At 41.0% G+C, this 26278-nt stretch overlaps 1 protein-coding gene across 3 annotated transcripts; it reads right to left on the reverse strand.

Annotated features, from left to right (window-relative positions):
• Nucleotides 1–1224: 1224 nt before the first annotated feature.
• Nucleotides 1225–24644, reverse strand: LOC120726423 (brevican core protein-like). 3 transcript variants are annotated; one of them, XM_040019992.1, is made up of 15 exons: nt 24549–24644; nt 24159–24429; nt 18075–18157; nt 17583–17960; nt 16953–17127; nt 15698–15825; nt 15016–15309; nt 12056–12907; nt 9837–11681; nt 3918–4025; nt 3554–3712; nt 3382–3464; nt 2491–2635; nt 2174–2356; nt 1225–2020 (listed from the first exon to the last, which is right to left on the reverse strand). In XM_040019992.1, the coding sequence occupies exons 2-15, from the start codon at nt 24176–24178 to the stop codon at nt 1917–1919; spliced, it is 4557 nt and encodes a 1518-aa protein (XP_039875926.1). In that variant the 5' UTR covers nt 24179–24429; nt 24549–24644; the 3' UTR covers nt 1225–1916. The 3 variants fall into 3 exon arrangements, with proteins under 3 accessions (XP_039875926.1, XP_039875927.1, XP_039875925.1); XM_040019993.1 differs by having other exon boundaries at nt 1225–2017; nt 24159–24601; XM_040019991.1 differs by having other exon boundaries at nt 24159–24599.
• Nucleotides 24645–26278: the final 1634 nt, after the last annotated feature.

The following is a 26278-nucleotide window of genomic DNA, read 5'->3' on the forward strand; positions in this document are numbered from 1 at the left end:
CTGATCTGTATTTCTTTGAAATGATCATCTCTTCTAAAGAAAACTCGTCTAGCTTATGAATGAATTTGCGTAGTATCATAAATTAGTGTCACTAATTAAATTTCAGTCTCTCACCTGTTTAAAACTTGTCTCCAGTTTTTGATCTACTGACTGATATTTTTCTTTTTCTTCTCTGGTGATGGTATAGGAGAAACAGGTCACAATTCAGTAAGCTGCAAATATGAAGGTGATTTATTTCTAAAGAATGAGCAGCCATATTATCCTCAGAGTTTCCTTATGTTAACAAAAAAACCTTAAAAACACAGTCTATAGTATATCTTACTAAAGTGGAATCACATAGAAACACAACAAAGTGTCAGTGGCAGAAAACCGATATACAATTTTGAAAAACAAAGTACACCCTCGTTCAGTTCAAAGGTTTTACATGTTAGAACATTAATTAGAACATTAATCATCTTCTTCTCAACAGGTCAAAATCGAGGTAATGAGGAAACTAAAAACATGAAATTGCTCACCATTACATTATGTATTTAACAAATACTGAGCCAAGATACAGAATCAGCGTGTGAAAAATCCCACCCCAAGTTCACCTGTACTGCAAGTACACTCTTACTGGTGTGTAATAACACAAATAATCATATCTTACCTGCAGTGGGTGTCTCAGAAAATTCAACCCAAGGTCAGATAGTGCAAGAAAAGAAAAAAAACCCCCAAAGGCTTCACTTAACATGTTAAATCAAAGTCCATGACAGACAAATAACTGTGAAGCACGGTGGTGGAGGGCTAATGATTTGGGCTTGTTTGCATTCAGTGAGTCGACCATGAGCTCCTCTGTGTACCACAGTGTTGTAAAGTAAACTGTGAGGCCATCTGTCTGACAAATAAAGCTCAAACTGGGTTATGCAGCAGGACAGTGACCTCGAGCACAGCAACAAATCTCCAACAGAATGATTTAAGGTGTTGCAATGTTCACAGACTACTTCTGCATTCTGGCTTAGTTTTTAAATAAATACTGACACACTGTAATATGTCATGTGACGATGTTCATCTGAGGTTGTATTTAAATCAATTTAAGACCTGCTAAGGACCAGATGATTTTTTTAATGTCCTGATGCGGACAATCTCAGAACTGACAGAAGTGTACTTTTCCTTTCTCACGACTGTAGTTTCAGGTAACACACTGGCAGAAAATACATGACATGACATGAAGTCTACACACAGCACTGAAGGTGAAATAGGAGAAAGCTTTATTCTTTGCTCTGTTCTACAAAACTTTATTACAACATAAAGCTGACGAACAAAACTGCGTCTGCCGGACACGAAAAGTTTCTCTCTGGAAAATGCGGACATCATTTGAAAGGGAATCTATGTACAGTATTTATTGAGCGTTTGTTGAAGGTTCACTTTGGAGTTTTAGGAATCTTTGACAAAGAAGGAAGACGACACAAAGAACAGCAAAACATTTCTACTGGATACTTTACAAATGTCTCAAAGACTTTAGCACCATTTTGTTAAAAAGGTTCTTGATATAACAATGAGAAAAAATAGATTTAGAGCTGACCTGGTAACAAACAGTTCACACATTTATTTCTTTTCAGTCAAAGGGATTTAACAGGGAATCACTGGGAGAATTTTAGATTTTTTTTTTGCTAACTATTTAAAGCATACTTATCCAAACACGGTAGAAAATATTACAAAGGACAAGAAATAGGGCGTTTCATCTCCCTGCCTGTGCACTCAGTCTTGTTCTCATTGGCTGGTGGGAAGTTTTGCTTTGTGTCTTTTTGTGCGTCTGTGGGTTTTTTTTTTATCCTGTTTTGATTGGTTCATTGGTAAAAAGCACCTGATTCTTTACACCCTGTCACGTTACAGTAACAAAGTTTGAGAAAGCAAGACAAGAAGAGCACGGCTGACTTTTAGAACCTGATGTCCCAGTACTGCAGCGTCGCTTTAGTGGCCTCAAAATCATCTTCAGCTGCAGCAAAATCGTTGTCAGTCATTGACGGCAGGCCCCCGTCTTCTGAATTAGAAAAAAATCACCGTGGTTAAGACTGAATTTGCTCTTTTTTTCTTCTAATTTAACATTTATTAATCACTTCATATCAGCTATTAAAAGACGATTGAATATTAAATGTATGTTTCATGTCTTTTCTTGATTTTTCTCTTATCTCACCAGTCAAGCAGAGGATCTGCGGCCTCTCCCAGAACCCTCCAGACAGACACCTGATCAGGGGGTTAAACCTCTGCTGGAAGCCCTCTGCGCATCGATAGCGCACCACGGCGTTGGTCTCGTAAGTCTGTCGAGCTTTTCCATATATGGAGGCATTTCTGACCCTTGGTGGTGGTCCACAGGAGGCTGTGGGAGGAGTTAAGATGCTTAAGTGCCTTCTCTGGGCTAGAATAAGTAGAAAACAGCTCGAAGCATCAAGCCCACGAGGGAGTTAATGGGTAATGAAGTGCTCTTAATGATGTCCCATTAGTGTTACTCACAGGTGCCTTTCTTGCAGGTGTATGAAAGGTGATAGTTGCAGGGCACATCGCTCCAGCGTCCGTTATCGTGCCACACCATCACCACACAGTCCTCTCCGGAGAGAAAGTAGCTGTCTGGCTGACCCCTGTACCAATTCTCATAAAGCTGTGAGGTATGTGTTATGTATGTTATTTTTATGTGTATACAAAGAAACAATAATCACAATAGAAATAGTTGAAAAAGCATAATATACATAATGTTTTCATTCTCCTCTTCTTCTTTGAGGTAGTTAATATTTAATAGTCTGGTGCCTTCCTGCATCCTGCTTGGTTTGTGTCTTACATAAGAGGTTTCAAAAAGAAAAACATAAACAGCAAAACTCGGTATGATAATAGATTTTCATTCATGATCATCCTGGCCATCATAAATAATAACCTACAGATGTGCTACTTTCAGATGCTCCCTTATTCACAAGGGGTCGCTGGATTCCTCACTGTTTTCACTGTGTCTTTTTTTCCCCCTTGTTGTTTGTGCTACCACTTGACATAATTGCCTTTTTAGGTTCAATTTTACGGTCACATCTCAGTGCCTGCCTAGCAAATGCATCAGTGTTTCATTCCCCGTCACCCTCAGATGTTCTAGGTGCTGGATAGCATGCAATCTGACATCAAAACTTCCAAGTAACTTAAATAGACTACAAGGCAACTAAAATTAATCACGAAGCAAACACAAAGAAACAATATATTTTAGTTATCGTGGCTGCAAAAGAAAAAGAATCTTGATAAATAGAAAGCAGATCTTAATTAATACACCGGGTGTCTGGTTCTCCAGTTTGAGCATTTCCCAGTTTTTGTTTTTTTGTACTCTGCAGTTTTGTTTTGTTTTTTGCACACATAATAAAAGCTCCTCACCAGTGGGTTCCCATCAGACCAGTGGAAATCATCCTCAATGGTCTTGTCATTCAGACCGGTCCACTGGTATTCCTTGTAGTTGTCTGTTGACCAAGACGTGGGATTGAATTTATGAGGAAAGAAATGAAAGCCACATTGTTTTCTCGTTCCCAAATGTGTTAAGGAAACCTACTGTTGATGTAAGCCTGTTCTTCAGGGGTTATTATGGACACCAGGTGAGCTCCCATCATGCGGCAATGCTGCTCTGCAGCCTCCCAGCTCAGACGCTGGCTGAAGTGTCGATAGCAGAAACCGTGAAATTTATCCCAGCCCGGTTCACATCGCTCCCGGTCTGAAAACATCACAGAGAAGAGAACAGGACAGCCAAACCAACAAGAGTCTTCAGATGTATCCGCAGGCTTTTATACTGAATAATTATATAATTTTCACTCCAGGCTGCATTGTAAGAAAATTACTGCTTGGCTTATTTTTGTTTGGAAACTTCTGGCTGATTCCCATCTCATGTAACAGCCATTAAAGAGCAGAAGCGAGCTCACCGGCCTGACAGAAGTTTCCTTCATACGTCGGCAAACAGAGGCATTTAATGTGACCACCTCTGTCCGTGCAGGTGCCTCCGTTAAGACAGGGGTTGAGCAAACAGGCATCTGAAACACAACAGAGGGCAACTTTAAATCACTGTGCACCTGAAACCACTGGTCAAAGACTCATTTGTTATGTAACTGAATAATTACACATGTACAGGAAGACAGCCTTCATTTATGTGTAAGTCTAATTGGTGCCTGTGTTAATTAGAAGGCAGTTGAAGCACGTATGCTGACATTAGGTAAACAGCTGTAAGTAAATGTAGCAGGAACCATTTAGAAACTAAAGGGCATCAGGGTCGATGTTAGCCAACAGATGGCAGCAGAGGAGAACCTTTACAGCGTGGCCTGAGAGGGAAAAATCGTCAAATCTTCTTCTGGCATGTGTGCGATGCTTCCTTCTCTTTCTTCTTCATTTCTTCATTAGTAATAAACGCTCTCAAAAATCTTGTGGAAGAGGGAATCTAGACATGGATGTATTAATGGGGGGGGGGGGTCCTATAATATGGAGCCCTGTGGTTCTAACAATTGAAAAAAGGGCCCACTGGTCATTTTATTAAGCGGTATGCACTGATTTGCTGGTGTGCCAGTGGTACAATGAACTCTTTTGTTTGCTTTGTTTACCATTTTAATCAAAAGATGAGATGATGAGATGAGAAAAACCCACTAACATGCCCCTTTTTAAAGTCATTGGACAGTAATATTCAACTGACCACCTTCTGACCTGCTGCTGCTTTTCATTAAAATGTTGAATTGTGTACATTTATAAGTGAAAAATTTAAAAAGATGAAAAAACTAAAGAAACACCCTTCAGCCGTGCTAAATGTTGACATTGCATAGTTTGTCCACCAGAAGGCACTCTGCAAATTCCCTGTTTGCATCACATGTCTGCAAAAACATAAAAGTATTCACAGCCTTTGCATTGACACTGAAAATTTAGCTACGTTACATACTGTTTCCACTGTTCATCAAAGTCAGACATTTTTACAACTTAGTTGGAGTCCACTTGTGGTGCATTAAGTTGACTGGAAACAATTTAGAAAGACACAACTGTCTTTATAAGGTCTCTTAGCTAACAGCGCATGCCAGAGCACAAACCAAGCCATGAAGTCCAAAGAACTGTCTGTAGAGCGCCAAGACAGGATTGTATCAGGATTGTACCAATGAGCACAGTGGCCTCCATCAACCATAAATGGGAGAAATTTGGAACCACCAGGACTCAGAATTAGCCTCCTGGCCAATCTGAGCGATTGCGGTAGACAGGCCTTAATCATTGAGGTGACCAAGAATCCACTCTGTTCACATTGACAGAGTAACAGCATTACCCTGTGAGGACAACCATTTGTGCAGCACTCCACCAGTCAGGCCTGTATGGTAGAGCGGCCAGACTGAAACCACTGCTCAGTAGGAGGCACATGAGGGCGTACTTGGAGTTTGCTAAAAGGCAACTAAACTTTTTAACCTGAACATGAAGTGCCATGTCTGGAAGAAACCAAACAGAATTCATCACATGGACAATAACATCCGTAGAGTGAAGCATGGTGGTGGTAGCATCATGCTGGGATGTTTTTCAGCAGCAGGAACTGGGAGAGTAGTCAGGGTCAAGGGAAATAAGGACACTGCAATGTACAGAGACATCCTTGTTGATAACCTGCTCCAGAGTACTGTGGACCTTGGACATCTTCTATCAGGACAAATACCCTCGGCACTAACTCAAGAAACAAAGGAGTGCCTTCGGGACCACTCTGTGAATGTTCTTAATTAGTTCAGCCAGAGCCCAGTCTTCAACCCAAGATCTGAAAATGACTGCAGACCGATGCTCCCCATCCAGCCCGATGGAGCTCCAGAAGTTCTGCAAAGAAAAAACTGTCCAAAAACAGGTGTGCCAAGTTTGTAGCCTCATAGTCAAAAAGAGGCTTTAAGTGCTACTAAAGGTTCTTCAAAAAAGTCATAAGCAAAGGCTGTGAGTACTTATGTACATGTTATATTTTTTATTTTTTATTTTTAATAAGTTTGCAAAAATTTCAAGCAAACTTTTTTCACTTTGTCTTTATGGGGTATTGTATGTAGAATTTCAATGTCAGAAACGAATTTAGTGAGTTTTGGAATAATGCTGTAACAGGACAAAACGTGGAACAAGTGAAGCACTGTGAATACTTCGTGTGTACTGTATATTTATCCATTTTCCTAACTGCTTATCTAGTTCTGGGTCTGCAGGGGGGTTGGGGAATGTCTACTGGCATCTTGTTATATTTATCACAATCAGATGATATCTAAAGAGAAAAACACTTCTGAAGCTTCATTTTGCTTTTCTAAATTTGTAAAACAAAGGAAAAACGAAACCATGAGTGTTCAAGCTGGAATTAAACATTTTACAAGTGGATTCGGTTTGTTTGCTTCCTTTGACACCCTGTAAACAAGAACTATGTGCTGCCTGTCATTATCCCCACACTCACATATTGCTCTCTTCAGAAATCTCTTTCATTGCTCAGATCGTGTGTATGAAAGGTAATAACTGCTTTACACGAATCAAATGAGATTCACGTGCACTCAAAGTTAAACCATCATTCAGTTTTGATGAAGAATACACAGATGGTGGATAGAAAACCACTGAGGTGCCTTTCAAGTCTTACCTATCAAAAAATGAAACTTTATACTGTGACGGTGTTCACATCTGAGACTTGTTTTTGTTTGCTTTTCAACAGAAACAGAGTTTAGATTCACGGCTCCATCTGTGAGCCGATTTCCTTCCCTTTTGTCAAACAACACAACAATAACTTGTCTGCAGACGACAATGCAAGGCTAGTAATTTCAATTACTGAATGATTGATGACTTTCTCATTGTGTTTCTCTGCCTCCTTTCCTCTTTAGGCTGCCGACTGCAGTATTTTATCACCATGAAGAGTCCATTGTATAAAGATCATTATTCACCCCAAAAAAGGCTTAATTATGGTGCTGAAGCTGAAATTATGTATGAGAAATAGGAAAGGCTTCTGCATGCACTAATCTATGTAATATTGAGGTTTTGGGGGGGAAGGCAAACAGTTTGGATGCTTGAAAATTGTCTTGTAATAGAAGTGCAGCTTGGAGAATGCACATGTTTTCCATATTTTTCATCTTTATGAGTCCATTTGTGGAGTAAAACCATGAAAAGCTTACTTACTTACTTAAAATATATAAACTTTACTTAACCTCCCAGGACCTGGCATCCACATGTGTTGTATGTGGACATCACATTTTGGGCTGTCTAAACCAAAATACAAAATTTTGCTCTACAAGGGCCTAATATCCACTTACGAGGACATTATACTTCCACTGCGCTATCGAAATTTAAAATGAATGTCCTCATATGTGGATCTCATTTTTCTCAGAAACAAAAATCAGGTAAAAAAAAAATCTGGTAATTCTTTGTTTTTTTATATTCATCAGGTCCCAATCAGCCCAAACAGCAAAGAGAAATTAAAAATGCATGCCATGAAAGGTCTCAGGAGGTTAAAACAACAGCAAGTAAAGCCCGCTTGGGTCCAAATTAAAGTAATAAGGTTTGGCATATGGCGGCCACAGACTATTGTGACTATTGAGTGTGGAGGAGATACCAGTACACACGTTTTTCGGTGAGGAGAGCTGGACAGGGCTGTAGATGGGCATTAAGCCAACAGCAAAATAATTTCTGCTCCAATGTGGATGGAGGAACAGGAGAAGCACTATCAAAAACCTTAACCTCCTGCAGGTTACTTATGTGCGTGTTTCTGATCAAACCATCAGATCCAGACTCCATGAGGGTGGCGTGACAGTACAGCATCTTTTACTGGGACTTGTGCTCACAGCTCAGCATCGTACAACTCAATTGGCATTCGCCAGAGAACACCAGTGCTGGCAGGTCCACCACTGTAGCCGTTTTCACCTCACAAAAAAGAGCAGGTTCACAATGAGCTTCTGTGACAGAGGCGAAAGAGTCTGGAAAAGCTGTGACAAACATTACGCATTCTGGTTTGAGAGTGGGTGGCCGGTGTGTATAGGCAGTTATTGGGGAACCAATGCGTTGATGCCATTGATTTACCCACACATTCCCCAGACCTGAATCTTATTGAGAGCCTCTGAGATTCAGGTCTGGGAGTAGATCCCCCACAACACCACCTGCCATCGAGTCAGGAGCATGACCAGACATTGTCACATTGTCAGGAGTGCACATGGGGCAATAAACATTACTGCTACATCATGAGACAAGTTGGATCCGACTGTGATTTTGATTTTTTTTAACGTTTTTTTTGCTGTGATTTCGAATCTACAGTTCTCAATTTCGTTTACCTCGAATTCTACCTTCAGTAAAGATTTTTAGTGTAAATATTTTGTTTCTCAAGATCCACCCGATATCTTAGTTTTTTTTTCAAAAGCTGAATTATTCTGAATAGTGTTTGACTTACAATATTAACATACACCAGGTTGTCAGTGGCCTTTATTGACATACCCACATGGAAATCTTAATAGAAGAACTCTGAGGTTGACTTTTTCCAGTTTCTGAAACTGTGCTTGATGAAATGCAAGTCAAGCCTTAAACGGTTTGTTGGTGACCTGGTGGATGTTAAGAGCTTAAAAGCAGCTTTTCTCTTAAATAAGTTTCCATCCTAAATTTCCCATATTTCTTGAAGTTGAGTCCACAATGGCAGCTGCTTCTTTTGAAGATTCAATAAACCCGATTATATGGAAGCCAAGTGCTCCAATGGAAAAATAAAGTGCAGTTTTAAATAAGAGAATTAAAATTCAAAAATATTTACTTTAAAAGATGAGAGTCAAAATTAACCATGAGAACTGTGTTTTATGTTTGTTTGTTTGTTTTGTGGAACAAATAAGCTTCCATACAATGCATCAATATCCACAGCTGCCACATGAAGTCAAAAAAACGAATGTACCAAAGGGAAGGAATATAAAGTAATGCATTTATCAACTTGTGGTAAGACAAGAAACCAATAAAGATTTGTTGCCTTTATCATTATTAGACCTAAAAACACAATACAAATCTAGAACAACTGTGATTAAACAACAATTTTTAAGTCGAGTATGAAACATTAATGACAAAAGGACACGTGAACATGTTGCTAAATGCAAACACTCGTGCAATCTACAATGAAAAGGTTTTGTGCTTGTAAACATAATAATCTGTGCTTTTTGTACCACAGTGACTAAAACAGCAATGAAAAGGAAGAAAGAAAATCAGTTAAGACTTAAATATAAAGCATTACTGCAGCTTCATTGGTCAGTGCTGTTACATTCAAAGTAATTGTTACTTTCCAGAGAACGATTAAGTCCCTTATTATGTTGCTTCCCAATTAATGGAAAAGATACTATGAAAATTGAAAGATAGCAAGAAGAAAATGATTTTATAATATCTTTTGCACCTATTTGGTGCAGAGATGGATGATTTACAAATAAAATCTGATGAATTTAGCTATAACCATCACTCTGGCAGGTCCTCACTGGAGAAGAAACCCGTCATTCAAAAACACTAGTAAATACAGTACTTCACAGAAGTCATTCTTTGGATGAGGAAAAAACATCATGCATAACAAGACTGGACTGTGGACAAATGTCAATGGGAGCTGTCCCAGTGTGAGAATCTTGGAGGGTAGAGCGGGGGAGTCACAAGGAGAGGAGTAAGGAGTGTTTAAGGGGAAGTGGGAAGAGTCAGAAGGGTGAGTGGGCTTGCTGAGACAACAGGTGAAAAAAACGTGGGAAGTCATTTGAAAAGCAGGACGGGTGTTTTACAGAAAATGGAGCAGAGGCAGGTTGGGCAGAGGACAGACGAGGAGTTTTAGTGCATCACTGTGTCGAGCAGGAAGAGGACGGTTAGACTGATGAAAGTGGCATTAACATTACCTGAAGATTTCCCAGTACCGCCTACGGCTGCCCTCTCATTGGGCATGATAAGCAGAGTTGGCGGCTGGGTGAAAGTAATGTCAACATCTTCCAGAGCGTGACCCACTGGTGGTATCAACATTTTGGGGGTGGTGGTGGTTGGGCTCCAGGTGTGTCTGGACCGGTGTGTGGTGGTGGTGGTGGTAGCTGCGGTTGTGGTTGTGGTGGCGACAGTGGTCGTCTTTGTGGGCTTTGTACCTCGAGAAGAACTTGAAGCTGCTGTGGAGGTTTTTTGGCTGTACTCATTGCGAGATTCTTGGGGTTGAGTTGTGCTGGTCAACAGATCCCACTTGGATGTTTGAGAACTGGAAGGAAAGATGGCGAAGTCCTCAGAGGCATCAGTTTTCTCTTGAGATGTTGGGGAAACATTAGTTTCATCTTCGAGGGTCGGGGCAACAGTAGCCTCTTCTTCAAAGACACGGATTGGGATAACGTTGGCTTCGTCTTCATCAAGCACAACAGTTTGGGAAAAATCACTATCTTCTTCTAGGGCTGAGGAAACATCAGCTTCTTTCTCAGTAAAAAGAGCTGTGCTAACATTAGCTTGTTCATAGACATGGGTTGAAGAAGTGTTAGCCTTTTCTTCATACTCAAAGGAAGGAGCAACATTAGCTTGTTCAAAGACTCGAGCTGAGGACATGTTAGCCTTTTCTTCATACTCAAAGGAAGGAGCAACATTAGCTTGTTCAAAGACTCGAGCTGAGGATGTGTTAGCCTTTTCTTCATACTCAAAGGAAGGAGCAACATTAGCTTGTTCAAAGACTCGAGCTGAGGACGTGTTAGCCTTTTCTTCATACTCAAAGGTAGTAGAAACATTAGCTTCTTCTTCAAGGGTTGAAGAGGTGTTGGCTTTTTCTTCATACTCAAAGGTAGGAGAAATATTGGCTTCTTTTTCAAGAGCTGAGGAAGTGTTAGCCTTTTCTTGCAAGCTAATGTTTGAGGAAAGATTAGGTTCTTTTTCAAGGACAGTAGTTGGGAGAACATCAGCTTCCTCTTTAAGGGTTAAAGAAGCATTTATCTTTTCTTCATACTCAAAGGTAGGCGTAATATTAGCTTCTTCATCTTTAAAAACAGCAGTTGGGACAGCATTACTTTCATGGGCTGAGGAAACATTTTCTTCAAAGTCAACCGTTGGAGAAACAATGTTCTCTTCTTCAAAATTTAAAGAAACATTTGCTTCTTTTTGAAGAGCAAGGGTTGGGGAAATTTTTATTTCTTTTTCCAGAGAAACGGAAATGTTGGCTTCCTCTTCAAGAGTTAAAGACACTTCACCTTCAAAGGTTGGAGCAAATTTAATGTCTTCTTGAAGGGTGGTCCTAAGTGTATCAGGTACATGACCACTTGCTTCTTCATAAGTATCGGTCACAGTATCCAAATACATTCTGTAGCCTGATGTTAGATATAGTGCTGTGGGCGAACTGGTGGATGAGTGAGAAGTGTTTGAGACGTCTGGAGAGCGAGTGGTAACTGAACTTGCTCCAGACACTTGCAGGTCTTCAGATTTTGATGTGGGCAGCATTTTATCCTCATTTTCCAAACTGAGCGTGTCTTCAATTTCTAAGCTTGCACTTCCCTCCTGTTTAGAGTTGGGGGACTCCCACAGCTGTGAGGCTGTAGAAAGAATATCCAAGCCCAGTTTGTCAGAAAGGGGTGACTGAGATGAGGCTGTCAAATGTGGAACCACTGTCTGAGGTTCAGCATGGGTGCTGCTGGCAGAAGCAATGGGAGACGGGTGAGTGGTGAAGCCAGAAGTTGAGGAATCTGATGTGGAGATGAAACTGGCTGGACTCATATCGAGTTTGCTTTCTGGAAAAGAGCATAGAACATTATGGGATTACATATTGTTTTTGAGAAGTATATTTAATTGCTTGGATGAGAAAAATTAGAAGAAACAATAAGTCTACTGTCAATCTCTGACCTTCAGACCAAAAAGATTAGAAACAGGGAAACAGCTAGCTTTTCAGAAGGTAACAAAATCTGCCCTCTTCACATAGGTGACCAAACTCTAGGACGTTACAGCTCTTAGCCAGAAGGTAGTCCAGAATATAACCCTTTTAGTTCTTCTATTATAATAAAAAACATAAAATGTGACATGGATATCTCATGCTAGCCTAACTCTTGACAAGAAAGTAATTTATCTAAGATAATAATGTTTGAACTTTTGTGGGACATGCACATACCTTCAGAAATATCTCCAGAACCATCCAAAGGAGCCCACACTGAGGTTAGCACCTCCAGAGTAGATTCAGTAGTTTGGGATAATTGTGTAAGAAGTGTTGCCTCTTCTTCTTCTTCTTTTGAGGCCTCAGTTGGGGGAAACATCTGCTCAGGGTCTACACGGGTCTCCTCCAGCTCCACTTCAACCATGGGGTTAAGGGTTAAAGTAGTAGCCTCCAATAAACTGTCCTCTTTAGTATGGTTGCTGTCGGTCTCACTGTAGTTGGGTTCTGATTTGTTAAAAGACAGGGTGGTCTGTTGTACTTCTTTGGTCTCATTCAGAGTTCCAGATGGCTCTGTGTTTACTTCAATATTTGTGTCTGGCTCTGTCTGGTTCTGCATCTCAGGCTCAAATGTGGGTCTTTCAGACTGCTGAAAGGTGAGACTCGAGTTCTGGCTGGAATATGTTTCATTGTAATCAGTGGGCAGAAATGATGTGTTCTCTGCTGAATTGTGGGTTTCTGTGATAGTGCTGCTCATCAGTGCTGTAGGATGCTGGGAATCGTAGCTCATTTCTGTGGGAGATAAAGTTTGGTCGAGCGGCTCGTGTAGTGCAGGCGTTGTGTGGAGGGGAGACTCTGTTGTGTCTGATATCAGCATTGGGTGTGTATCAACCGGGCTTTCTGTAGTTACAGAGACAGTAAAATAAGGCAATGATTCAAGCATGCTCTGGGCCTCTCGCTCCACCTGTTCTGCTAGTTGGTTCAACTGAATTTCTTGATATTTTTCCGTAAGAATAACAACATTGTGTTCAATGTCTTCAGGTTCTGTGCCCACATAGTCCATCGGAGAGTCAGTGGAAGCATTTCTGTTTTCTGCAGAGAGCAGACAAACAATTAAATGTAACATGTGAAATATGGAACAAACAAATCTAGTTGTGCTTTTTTTCTTGTTAAATATGTACTACATATTGTTCCAACATCATATTTTTATTCCCTTCTAGAGTAGCTTTTCATGAGTCATAACAGTCAAAATAATGCTTATTTATCTGATGATGGGCTTTGATATGAACTCTCAGTTCATTCTCTGTCTAAATCAATATGTTTGGGCCCATCTCCCTTCAAGCCAAGTTTCAAGCTGTGTTTGAGATTACCAGGTTATCTTCATATACAGATGCCATCATATACAGTGGCTTGCAAAAGTATTCGGCCCACTTGAACTTTCCCACATTTTGTCACATTACAGCCACAAACATGAATCAGTTTTATTGGAATTCCACGTGAAAGACCAATACAAAGTGGTGTACACGTGAGAAGTGGAACGAAAATCATACATGATTCCAAACATTTTTTACAAATAAATAACTGCAAAGTGGCGAGTGCGTAATTATTCAGCCCCCTTTGGTCTGGGTGCAGTCAGTTGCCCATAGACATTGCCTGATGAGTGCTAATGACTAAATAGAGTGCACCTGTGTGTAATCTAATGTCAGTACAAATACAGCTGCTCTGTGACGGCCTCAGAGGTTGTCTAAGAGAATATTAGGAGCAACAACACCATGAAGTCCAAAGAACACACCAGACAGGTCAGGAATAAAGTTATTGAGAAATATAAAGCAGGCTTAGGCTACAAAAAGATTTCCCAAGCCTTGAATATCCCACGGAGCACTGTTCAAGCGATCATTCAGAAATGAAAGGAGTATGGCACAACTGTGAACCTACCAAGACAAGGCCGTCCACCTAAACTCACAGGCTGAACAAGGAGAGCGCTGATCAGAAATGCAGCCAAGAGGCCCATGGTGACTCTGGACGAGCTGCAGAGATCTACAGCTCAGGTGGGGGAATCTGTCCATAGGACAACTATTAGTCGTGCATTGCACAAAGTTGGCCTTTATGGAAGAATGGCAAGAAGAAAGCCATTGTTAACAGAAAACCATAAGAAGTCCTGTTTGCAGTTTGCCACAAGCCATGTGGGGGACACAGCAAACATGTGGAAGAAGGTGCTCTGGTCAGATGAGACCAAAATGGAACTTTTTGGCCAAAAAGCAAAACGCTGTGTGTGGCAGAAAACTATCACTGCACATCACTCTGAACACACCATCCCCACTGTCAAATATGGTGGTGGCAGCATCATGCTCTGGGGGTGCTTCTCTTCAGCAGGGGACAGGGAAGTTGATGGGAAGATGGATGGAGCCAAATACAGGGCAATCTTGGAAGAAAACCTCTTGGAGTCTGCAAAAGACTTGAGACTGGGGCGGAGGTTCACCTTCCAGCAGGACAACGACCCTAAACATAAAGCCAGGGCAACAATGGAACGGTTTAAAACAAAACATATCCATGTGTTAGAATGGCCCAGTCAAAGTCCAGATCTAAATCCAACCAAGAATCTGTGGCAAGATCTGAAAACTGCTGTTCACAAACGCTGTCCATCTAATCTGACTGAGCTGGAGCTGTTTTGGAAAGAAGAATGGGCAAGGATTTCAGTCTCTAGATGTGCAAAGCTGGTAGAGACATACCCTAAAAGACTGGCAGCTGTAATTGCACCAAAGGTGGTTCTACAAAGTATTGACTCGGGGGGCTGAATAATTACGCACACCCCACTTTTCAGTTATTTATTTGTAAAAAATGTTTGGACTCATGTATGATTTTTGTTCCACTTCTCACTTGTTCAAATAAAATTGATTCATGTTTGTGGCTGTAATGTGACAAAATGTGGGAAAGTTCAAGGGGGCCGAATACTTTTGCAAGCCACTGTAGATTACAGACCAGACCTTTTTGAAGCCAGGTATTTATTGCAATCTGAAGCAGGATTTTATTATATCAAACTGTGGCCTTGTTAAATCAGATCAAATTAGAGAAACTGTATTAATCCCAGGGAGAAACTGAGTAAATACGAGCCAAAAAAGGGAAAATCATAAAAGGTCCACTTTAGAGTTTTTGTCAAATTAACAATCAACAGTTTGCATTTAAAGGCACAACATTATCACCTTTGAAACAGTAAACATCATGAAGGCTGGATGGCTCTGGGAAGCCAGTCTGGTTGCTGAATTGGTAGAGAGTTTTGACGCCAGGCAGAGCACCCCCACAGCGTTCCCTTGGGGTTATGATGGGGTACCGCACGCTGCCATCAGACAGCCAGCCAGGGCTGCAATGGTCCAGTCCTTCACTCCAAGCCAAGTAAAGCTGTGCTGTTGTAGCCAGCTCTGCCCCTGCAGCTCTGCAGTACGACTGCGCTTCATTAAATGTTAATTGCTGTGGGATGAAGTCATGGAAAACCTCCCCTACAGACAGAAAATTTGTTCAGTCTTTTACTTTTTCTGGATACAAGTGAGTAAAATGCTGGCACAACTGCAATTATGTGCCAGTCTTAATTTATAATGGATATTTGTATATAGTAAGTGGCATGTTTTTATCTGATGTGATGCATGACATTTCACTACAGAAAGTAAAAACATATAATTATATGTTTGAACTAAATAAAATCATTGTAATAGTTATTGTCCATCACAGATCCCTAATGCCGTTTTCCAAATGTAAAATGTATAATTTGACTTACTTACAGATTAGGCCAGATGTATCATTATTGCATTAAGCCTACTGGCAAAAAAACCAAAAAACCCAAATCCTACTATTTACATATAGAAGTTATTAAACTGTTATAATTCCTACCATTAATTTCGTCTACATAACAATAAACATCGAACAGATCATCTGGATCCATTGTCCCATAGTTTCTCACTCCTGGTTGCCCATTCATGTCTCCATAGCAGCCTTCACGAGGCACTTGGATTGGATATCTGCAGCAAAGCAGCAAAACAACCATCATCCTCACTTAAGACTCGACAAACATGTGACATAACATCAATGCTGCATTTGGCGATAGCTTGGTAAATCTGCAACATTACCAGCTGGTAATGTTATGACACGTTTACTCTGTGGTCACTCAATAACCAGCTCACACATGGATACTTATAGAGCAACACAAATATAATGTATTTACATATAACAATAACTATATACAATAACTATAATGTTATTTAAGAGTCTGGGTGTTTTTGTTATCATACTAAAAGGCCTACATGCCCATGCTACTTGATTGTTTCCTTTGTTCATGCTGATGGATGGATGGATGGATGGATGGATGGATGGATGGTAGGTAATACAGGATTTCATAACTCCACTTTCACTATGATTGTACATTTACATGCATTATAATTTACCTATGTATGCATATAATGGCATGCCATTTTGATCTTGTGGGTTTGACACATAGTTTCAAATCTCATTGCCTTAAGTACATTTATACAGTTATTTAACTGACATTACATTTTTGATATAGTCTCTAAATACAGTAAACTAGTTTTGTGGGTCCCCTGCAATACTCAGGTGCTGTTCTACTATATAAAATGTTTTTTACATCATTGTTAGATGGTGTCATTCATATAAATTAGATTTTATTGTCATGAGCCTCTTTTACTGTATGGGTGTATGTTTAACAGAAATGAATCTTGCACTATACAGTTAAAGAGGGTGGACAGTGTGTTGCTAATGAAGTTGTTATAGGTGCATAAATGGGTCAGTTTAGAGGTTGGTGAGTGGTTTCTTATGTTAGGTAAGTATAATATGACATTGTTTTGTAATGTTGCTACCATAGTAAGATAATTTTGTTTGTATTGAGATGTGAAGCACACCTGAGGGGCAGGTGGAGAACGTTACCGCTATACTTTGTAAGTAAGCAACCTCTGAAACACTGTCTGACCGATGAAGACGTCAGTGATTACAAACTTATATCAAGAAGTCGAGTAAAACAACAAAAACATCTATATCAGCTGCATGAGCCTGTAAGATATGTTTTATCTATCTCTATCTTTTTAATAAGTTGTACTGTGAGCATGATACAGAGGGCACACAGGTGATGAAATACCTGACAGACTGGTCTGCGAGCCAGCCCGCGTCACACTGCTCATATCCGTCGTAATAAGATGCAAGCAGCTGGTCGGCGGTGGCGATTCGTGCCCCGATGGCCTCACAAGCCCTCTGGGCCTGATGGAAGGTGAAGGCATACCGACCCAAAGCATCTCTGTAGTGGAACACAACACCTAAAAACACACACAGCATGCACATAATAACATACCTACAAATACATTAACTGCATTACCTGTTTCAACTGTTTTAAGTCAATAATTTGGAAAAGCTCCTGGAACAAAGACATCTTACTAAATGGAAAGAAACTGAGCTGGAAACTGAGCTACACAACTAGAAACAACTCATTAATTATCATTACACAGAGGATTGGGTATCTTTGGGTTCAGGCAGTTTTCAGTGGATTCTACTAAGATGAGAGATTCAGATATTTTCTTACCAAAATCACAGTGTGGAACCAATAATCAAACTGCAACATGATTTCAAAACACAGGAGTTTTAGCAGAGTCAGTATGCTTCTTGTGGTTTTTCTTTCTTTTTCTGAGAATTGCAGTTAAAAAACACAGTCTCTAATAATTCTGTGTAATCTACCCCAAACTTTACTAATGAGCCGTGTCTTTCATCGCGTTACCTTTGACCTTGAGCTCCACGAGGTCACTGGCGTCCTCCAGGCCCTGCTGCACCTCGCAGCGGTAGTGAGCCGAGTCGCTGGAGCGCAGATCTCCCAACCAAAGTGACGCATCATCAGGGAAGGAGGTGTAGTTGAGCAACGCCGCTCGGTCTCGGTACGTTTCATTGACCTTCACCTTGTGACCCTGTACCACTAAGATCTGCGTTTCAACCCCCCTTGATATGACTGACCACTTGACCCTCGGTACAACAGGCGTCGCGGAGGTGGAGTTGGAGATGGGGGACAGAGACACCACACAAGGGATGGAAATGGAGCTGCTCAGTGGAGCATAAACTGGTCCTGAGTGGGGGATGCTCACGTGGAGCTGCTCCACCTCATCTGGAAATTAATAAAAAGAAAAGAAAAGTGAATCATGCTCACACTTCTCAATGCACTTTTGTAGTCTCTGTTTATGGAATCAAAAAGTGATCAGGGGAAATGTAGACACCGTACCATATGTGTACCGTAGAGTTTGGGTGGGAAAGGCCAGTGTGAGATGGCAGACTGCATAAAGAAGTGGAAGTATCTGCACATGTCTGTGGAGATTAAAAAGGCAAACACAGTAAAATATTAATAAAATAAATAAAATGAAGAAGAAAAGCAGATATTTTTCTTCCAATTTCACAAATATGTGGAATTAAATAAAAATGGATTTTTAATAAGTACAATGATTTCTGACATCGGAGGTCATATGTTGTGTCGGTTCATCTTATCTTATCTAACCTATAAGAAGGAACAAATGTCCGAGACACATAAGAAAACTGAGGGATTCAGTTTCAGTTTTCAGGATATCAGTTGAAAGACTGAAATAACTATCCACATTATATTGAACAGACTTGGTGTTATCCCGCTGACATAAAGGAGCTGTAATAATGTTTTATTAGCTGCACAAATGTAATTTCTATCCCATAAAATGTCAGAAACAGGTCTCAGTATAATACCAGAGCTTTTAAATTTACCATAAACTTGGTCTCAACACATCAGTGAAACTGCTTCAACAAACACTGAGCATTATGGTTCTCATAAAACTACAATTTACAGCAGGCCTTTTTCCTATAAGTCAGGATTAGTTTTAGCTGAGCACACTAGAAAACTGGCAACAGAGTTTAAACATTAAAAAAATACAATAACTATAAAATTTTGTGAGAAAGACCTTTTGTTTTAAGTTGTAACTTTGGAGCAGAAGCTCTGAGTAAAACACACGTGTCCCAAAAAAAGCTCAGCCATACAGTATAAAAGACCAACTTCTCTGGTTTTCGAAAGGAAGCTGGAAGCAGAGGTTCCTGACCACAAGTCATTCATCACCTCCAGGAGCTAATGACACGGCGTTTCAGCCCAGCGGCATCCTGCCAGTGCTCCGTCACCAGCCTGGCCCTGTTATTAACCCAGCAGCCGTGGCAAGACATCCACAGCGACCTCACACAACCTCCTGATTGGGCCGTCATTGAAAAACAATTAAATACTGGACAGTTTCAACATTCGTCAAGGTGTTTCATCAGTATTCCTGTCAGTGTCATATTCAACCAACCTCACACTTCACCAGAAACACTGATAGTGCAAGGTTAGACCTTTAATCTTGCTACCTAAAGTTGTCAGATAAGAAATTTATTTTATTATAAAACAGAAATTTTACACTGTACAATACAAGTCTTTATTAACTTATTAACTTCAGCCACAAAACTTGAAGTTGGAGTAAATACCATTAATAATCTCATTATACTGCAATGTTCTGCTCAGCCTAAACGAACAGCACACCACGATGGCAGCACTCTCCCCCAACAGAAGAATGCTCTCTGCAACAGCATAACTAGACTGAGCATCAACGATAGACGCCTAAATAATCCTGATCGCATTAAGACCCAGTCCACAAACCACAGGACCCAGAGGATTCCCTGGTCTCCTTCTGTGCCCACATGGGTCAGAACTGTTTTGGCACCATGATGAGGATGTGTACAATGTGAGGCTGGTGGTAATAACTGGTGAGACCATTGCAAAGCAAGCAATCTGACTGTATATTGCTGTACAAAAAAAACATAGAAACACAGTTCAAGCACTGTAAAAACCTGTGACGCCTGCTTGTGTTTTCTTTCAAAAGAAAGTTTAGTATTTACAGTATACCGAGTGATTAACTGACATAGTGGGAGAAGCAGAAACTTAAAATTGTGGCAGAGGCCACAATTTTCATGCCACACATGTCATTTTATCACTGACTCATAGGAAAATTAGTCTTTTTTCAAATGCTCTGTTCCTCCAAGTCAACAGACTTGCACTTTTAGATCTCAAGGCATCTGAGTGATCGAGGGTTTCTGGAGAAAAATGAAAGTGATCTCTATTTCTATCTCACCCCTGCGACCACAATTTTAACATCAGAAACATAAAAAAATAAATAAAATTACAGATACTGTGGAGCAATGTCTTGGGATCCTTATGCTTTTTAAACCTGTGTAGAGGATATAAGCAGTTTCACAAGAGGTGAGCGAAGCTCGTTTGAGAGATTTGGACGGTTGGATACTCTGAGTTACACAGAATGCCATGACCATGGTAACTAACCGGGCTTGAGCGACACAGGTGGAAGCAACTGACAGCTGGTGGACATTTGATTGGTGGATTTAAATTTCCTCTCTCCCTCTCGCTCTCTAATCAGCATGACTATCCGGTGCCTAACAGGATCTCTGTTTCTTAGTGGAAGACCAGTGTGTTTTTACAATGCCAAATTTTAAACCCCAACCCAGCGCAGACAATCCAACACATCGAGTCCAGCAGTAGCAACAATCACACCACTGATAATCTTAAATTTTTACTGTTCTTGTAATGACTGAGATCACAATCTCAGTCATTAACAGCTAAGGAAGGTGGAGCTTTTGCACTGATTAGTGCTTTGCTGATACCACCGATCCAATAAAGCTGTAATTTGCAAAGAGCGTTAAAGATGATGGTTTAAACAGCCATATATGTTATCACATCACTTAGTTTTTTCCATAAACTTTCTCAATATGAGCCTCAGAGCCTCTAGTTGTCTTCTGCAAGGTACGGTACTACAAGAATTGACCTCCTGTATATCAAGCAGATCCCTGGTAAGGAGTCGGCACACACAGCTCAGTAACTTGTGTCACATTAAATGGCCTTCTTTGATGGTAGAATAACTGTTGTCTGTTTTCTTGCCAGCTGGGTGGACTCCATGGTGCTGGGATCACTATTAGTATTCTTGAGAAGACGTTTCACAAAAAAAGCGAGGAGCGGGCCAAGAGGACAGCTGCACACTGTGCTTTCACTTCATACCAAGTCCCTTACAAAGGGCTTCAGGGAAAATTAAAGGACAGGGCACTGGCACACTTGCTTGCTTTTTCTCTTTTCTTTCTTTCACCCCTTTCATTGATGGAGAAGGAAGTTTTAAAGCACTAAGAATCATTCTAGGGCAGGCTTTGTACAAAAGAAAGGGCCACATTAAGACCCCGCACACTGATTCAAACGGTATAATGTGACAGTGTGCTTAAATACCGGTTTGTGCTTTCAGATTGATGACAGCAGAGAAAATCCTAGTTGCTGCTGGTTGTTTTGTGCCGTCTTTAGATCGCATTTTTCGGCCTCGCCTTCGCCAAGCACTTTGCAAGTCTGCTTGTTTTAGTGAGGTTAGCAGTGAAGACAAGTCAAGCTGAAATCAATGCCACCCACTGCAGCTACGGCCCACAAACTGCAGCCAGCACTCTATCCAAAAGGACAACTAATCCAGAATCTTCTGTGGAATAATCAGCTACAGACTAACGCATTTATGGAAAAGAAAACATAAGAAATTGGGGTTAAATAAACCTCATCAACTTTATGCAAACATCCCTGTCAGTGCTGCAAAGACATTCCTCTGCAGCCTGCATCAGTGTCAATGCACACAAACCAGGAAGAGGCTCCCGATCCCAGTTTAGCCAGCTCAGACATGTCAGTTTGACTGATGTGCTGTAAACTTGGAGGAGTGCTGAGCTGGAACTGGGTTTAGGAGGGATATGTCCAGGATAAAACAGAACAGGGTCCCATAAAAATGCACAGTTTTTGCAACTATGGTCTATTTGTTGTCTTCCTTTCTTCTCCTTCTTTTAATATTTAAGATTTCAGTTTTCAGACTGCATGTATACAGAAGTTAAATGCAACATAAAGCAGCCTGTTCATTTATTTCAACTTCTTTTCTTTTTCTAGTGTATGAAAAAATTATTTAAGCACAGAGTTTATACTCCATCCAGCAGCTGCTTCCTAATGCAATTAACATTGAGCAAGATGTTTGACCTGGAAGAAGTTTAAACCATATTAACTAAATAAATTTTATTTATTGGCCCTACACACCAGAACTCTGGTCAGCAGCTGGATATTCAGTTGGACAGTTGTGATAGAATAACTGACTCCCACAAGTATACATTCTTGCTGCTATTTGCCTTAATAACAAATCCATTTATGTTGATGACATTTGCCTGACCTAAACCAGACAGAAACCACTTTTACATCCAGCTCAAAACAAATAAACTTAATGTCAGTCTTTACTTCATTTGGAGACCTTGGCAGGGTCAAAGGAGGTGATTCAGTTCAGAAACAACATCAAACCCAGACTTTGAATATAAACACTGGCTACTGTACACTTAACAGCAGAGCGAGTTGGTAAATGAGGCTATTCACTCAGCACCACACCTCCAACTCCCTACATCATCAGTGGTCTGTCTCCTGTCTACAAGATTACCACTTTGGAAGAGCCACCCACCAGCTGATTCACCACCCACTTTGTCTGGGAACAAATTAAAGTGTGTTTTGCGCAAACACCTGATCCTAGGCTTGACTCAGTGGATCCACAGATGAAGCTCAGCCTGTACAGCTGTCCTTTTATACACAGGAGGCGATTTCCGCTTGTGTTCAGGATCAGGTGGGCTCTGCTTTCTGAGACGCATCACTTTCTCCGTTCAGGGCAAACATGCCCAGGAGTCAGGCACCTGCAGTTTGAGCTCAAATCTGCACTCAAATACTCAGATACACAGACTCTACTAAAGTAGCTTTGCATGAGTGATAGTTAGAAACACTGCAAAGTCTTTCAGCTTACCTGCTTTCTGAAACAAGCTCCTTCCCTTTTAGAGAAGAACCCCTTTAAATAAATCTTATTTTGACTGGCTGCCCCTCTCAAGAAGAAGGTCTGAATACTAGGTGGGTATGGCAACCAAGCTATTCAAGCACCCTGGAGCCTGCACGTTTGGCTCACAGGGGTTATTTTGCATGACATTTGTGTCACGGGGCACAAATGTGTTGTCCTCCGTCATATGCAGTAGCTTAATATTCAGTTTGAATTGCCAGGATTGCTCATTCATTTTGAATATTTTGACATGAGCAGCGATTCAGAGGTCTGAGCAAGGCTTGCTATTTATCTAATTATACACCTGAGTGCAACTCATCCTCAACAACAACAACAAAAACAAGAACAACTTCTGTAACTATAGCTTTAGCTGAACAACCTACTGGTGCAGTGGAGGATCAACAACATATCTGGCTCTAAGTTTGAGCAGATGGCCGTCCATTCTCCACCATACTTTACATTTCATCTTATATGCAGAGTTCATCGCTCCAGTTTGGGTCAGATCTCTAGATAGATTGTGAGGCACATTTTTACCAGCTGTGACTGTGGCTAGTTTTGACTTTGTGATTTTTTGTGTACTGACCAATTTAACATGTAGAGAGGGGAAGGCCACTTTTGTGGGTTTTTCTTGTTGTATGTTTGCCTGTGTTTGTCTGTGGACAGAGTTTGTCCACATGAGAGAATTGCAGCTGTGCAAGACAGTCACTAAACTTTAAGCTGTGCAGCTGAGATCAATATAAAATCAGGATTTGAAGAGGGTTGTGGTCCAGCAATTCGATGGCATCCCACTGGAAGATGATAACATGATTACTCTGTCATGAAATTACAGCATAACCACACCACTGCTTTCTATACCTGCTCAAATCTGACCAGAGAGCCACAAACCTTTTAAACAGAAGAAAGAAATCCTTAAAAGTCTGCTTCATCATTCAATTTGCCCTCTGTCTTTCTACCTGTCCATTACTGAACTCCACCTGAGGTGGACCACAGCGAGTGAAGAGTTAAAATACGCACTTAAAACAAAAAGCAGCTTTTTGTTCCCACAGGGCAAATAAAAGCACTGAGTGTGAAATCCCAGGAAAAGCTTTTGAATGGCAGGGGGGCTTTGTAGGAGTCCAAATTGATAGTAAATGCGTTTAAAATAGCCCGTTATCCTTACTTTCCTTTACCTTTATAGGTGTGCATGCGTAAAACGCGGAAACACGGTTTAAACACAGTGGGGGACAGCAGTTTACAATTAATTTCAGGACCTTTCGGAGAACCTCAATTACTACAGCGCAATTAAGTGGCAATGAGTATAATTGTCTTTAATCATACGTCCATTTAACCTGACACAGGAGATTCAAAAGAACTTTGGAAAGACCAAATCGCATCATCTACTGCGTATCATTGACCCATCGACCTTAAGGGAGAGAAAGAGACAGAGACGGTAAGCCTACCGGATGACTCTCAGCAGCATCTCAGCTGATGCAGGTTGCACTTCTTTGCTGTAAAGAGTATTTTCCGTGAGCGCCTGTCAGCGTGCTGCAGTGCGACTGTCCTGTCACGGGAAAAGCGGCTTTGGATGCTCTGCGCAGGTAAACGGTGGCTGGGACCGGCACACTCAAAGGCTCGGGGAGAAAAGAGGGAGTTGGGAGAAAGTGACGCCAGATATGAAACCCTGAACTGCCCACTTTTTCACCCAACAATCGGGATGGAGATGGCGCATGCCTGTCAAGGGGGATTGGGAGGGATGACAAGTAAAGAAACCGATGTTATAGGCTATGAAGTGAAGCCTGCAGAGAGGAGATGACCTGCATGTTTTTACTGCAGGGAAGCGGAGAACTCACTGAGCGTCACTTGGATGAACCAGGGTGAGGGGAGAGCAGTCAGCGCAGCGGTCCGGAGTGAGCTGCTGAAGCTGCTGCAGGTATTGATATTGCAGCACAGTCACATATCCCGGAGAACGATAAGGGACAATTTAAAGTACCGCCTCCTTCGTTATCTGTCACACCCCGCGGTATATTTTTAAATCATCATGAATAGCTTTGCATTCTGGCGCAGAGAGAGAGGTCTGGAAAATCCTGCACAAGAGCATTGCCCTGTCATTTACAATCTGAATCTGCAGAGCATGCTTGATTTGAATGGAACAAGCTGAATGCAGTATGCAACCCAGAAGCTTTTGCTATGACTGAAGGGTCACAACAAGATCACTTTTACCACTTTAAAGTATGTTATTTACAGTTGAAACTTTTATTTGAAATTGATGCATAAATAAATTCATAAAACAAAAAGATCTGGCCTTTACTCAAGGCCAAATGTGGCCATGTTTGGCTGTCTCAGACTAGCCTTCCCCATAAAGAACAGATTTCAGGTGTCCTGTGCCATAAATGAGTCATAAGTAGCCCACATAGGCCCAAATATGCAGCACTTCTCTGAAATGTGATTACTCCTCATCGAGGTTCTGGCAAAAATGAGCAACAATAAAACTTTTCTTCAATGAACAAATTAAAGGCAGGTTGAAAAGTCCACAGTTACAGTCTTATTCATGATGTTGTGTAAGTGATACAAGTGCAAAATGATGGCTGAAGAATGAAAGACTAGAGAGAGAGACAATTTTAGCTCCTCTTGTTTTCAAATTCACATAAAAGGTAATTTTATGTTAAAGGCCTCACAGCACTGTATCATCTCAACACAGCACTCCACTCTCACAATGCTGTCTTACTTGTGGTTCCTAGAATATTTAAAAAATTAAATGGGAGGCAGAGCCATCAGCTTTCAGGTCCTTCTTCTGTAAAACCAGGAGGAGGACCATATAGGGCTGTATCAGGTGACCATGAACAATATCTTAGTAACAAGTCTAAGCTGCTGAGGGTTTCCATTATCCACTATTTCTTCTTCATTCATCTCATTTCACTCACTATGTGTTTATACATCACTCTACATTTAATTAGAAGTTATTAGTGTGTATTTTGTCTCTATCCCCTCACCCTTAGCATGAAGCAGCAGATGGCTGCACTTCCTTCAGCCTGGTTCTGCAGGAGGTTTCAGCTAATATTGTGCTTTAATGTTGTATATTTAAAAACTGTTTTTCTATTCTTCATTTCGCACAAACCAGCAGAAACACTATAGACCGAACGTCACTGAGAACCACACAATCAGGCTTTGGTCCTGCCATTTGTGGGGTGTGCACTGGCTCATCTCAGTCAGTAAAATGTGACAAAGTGGAAAAGTTAAAGCTTGATGCACTCAATGTGTATTTTCAGCAACGTTCTACAACATCTGTTAATGAAATACGCAACAGACACACACATGAAAGGAGAAACGGTTAGAGCGTACTTGTGCACTCTGCAGTGGGAGTGAATGATGCTTTGTAGTGGTCATACTGTGACTCGGCAGCAGCGGTCGATGCTGCACACCTGAGGAATCTCACACTCAGATAACAGCGGGACTGTCTGGGAAGGAAATGTCAAAGCCCGGAGAACAGACAGCGGTCACACTTACACCTATGAGTGTCTGTCATTGAGCTCTTTGGCACTTAAGGTTCTGAAATCCATCCTACATACAGCAAACCTGCGGC

The sequence above is a fragment of the Simochromis diagramma genome, unplaced genomic scaffold (assembly GCF_900408965.1).
Source record: "Simochromis diagramma unplaced genomic scaffold, fSimDia1.1 OVJJ01000753.1, whole genome shotgun sequence".
NCBI classification, from domain to species: Eukaryota; Metazoa; Chordata; class Actinopteri; order Cichliformes; family Cichlidae; genus Simochromis; species Simochromis diagramma.

Bases quoted from the DNA above. Each gene is read 5' to 3' on its own strand.
- LOC120726423 (XM_040019992.1), bottom strand. From the start codon at position 24,178: ATGCTGCTGAGAGTCATCCG. The intron at 18,158-24,158 runs GTAGGCTTACCG...TAATCTCCACAG, and splicing joins ATGCTGCTGAGAGTCATCCG to ACATGTGCAGATACTTCCAC. The intron at 2,357-2,490 runs GTGAGTAACACT...CTCCTCCCACAG, and splicing joins CACCTGCAAGAAAGGCACCT to CCTCCTGTGGACCACCACCA.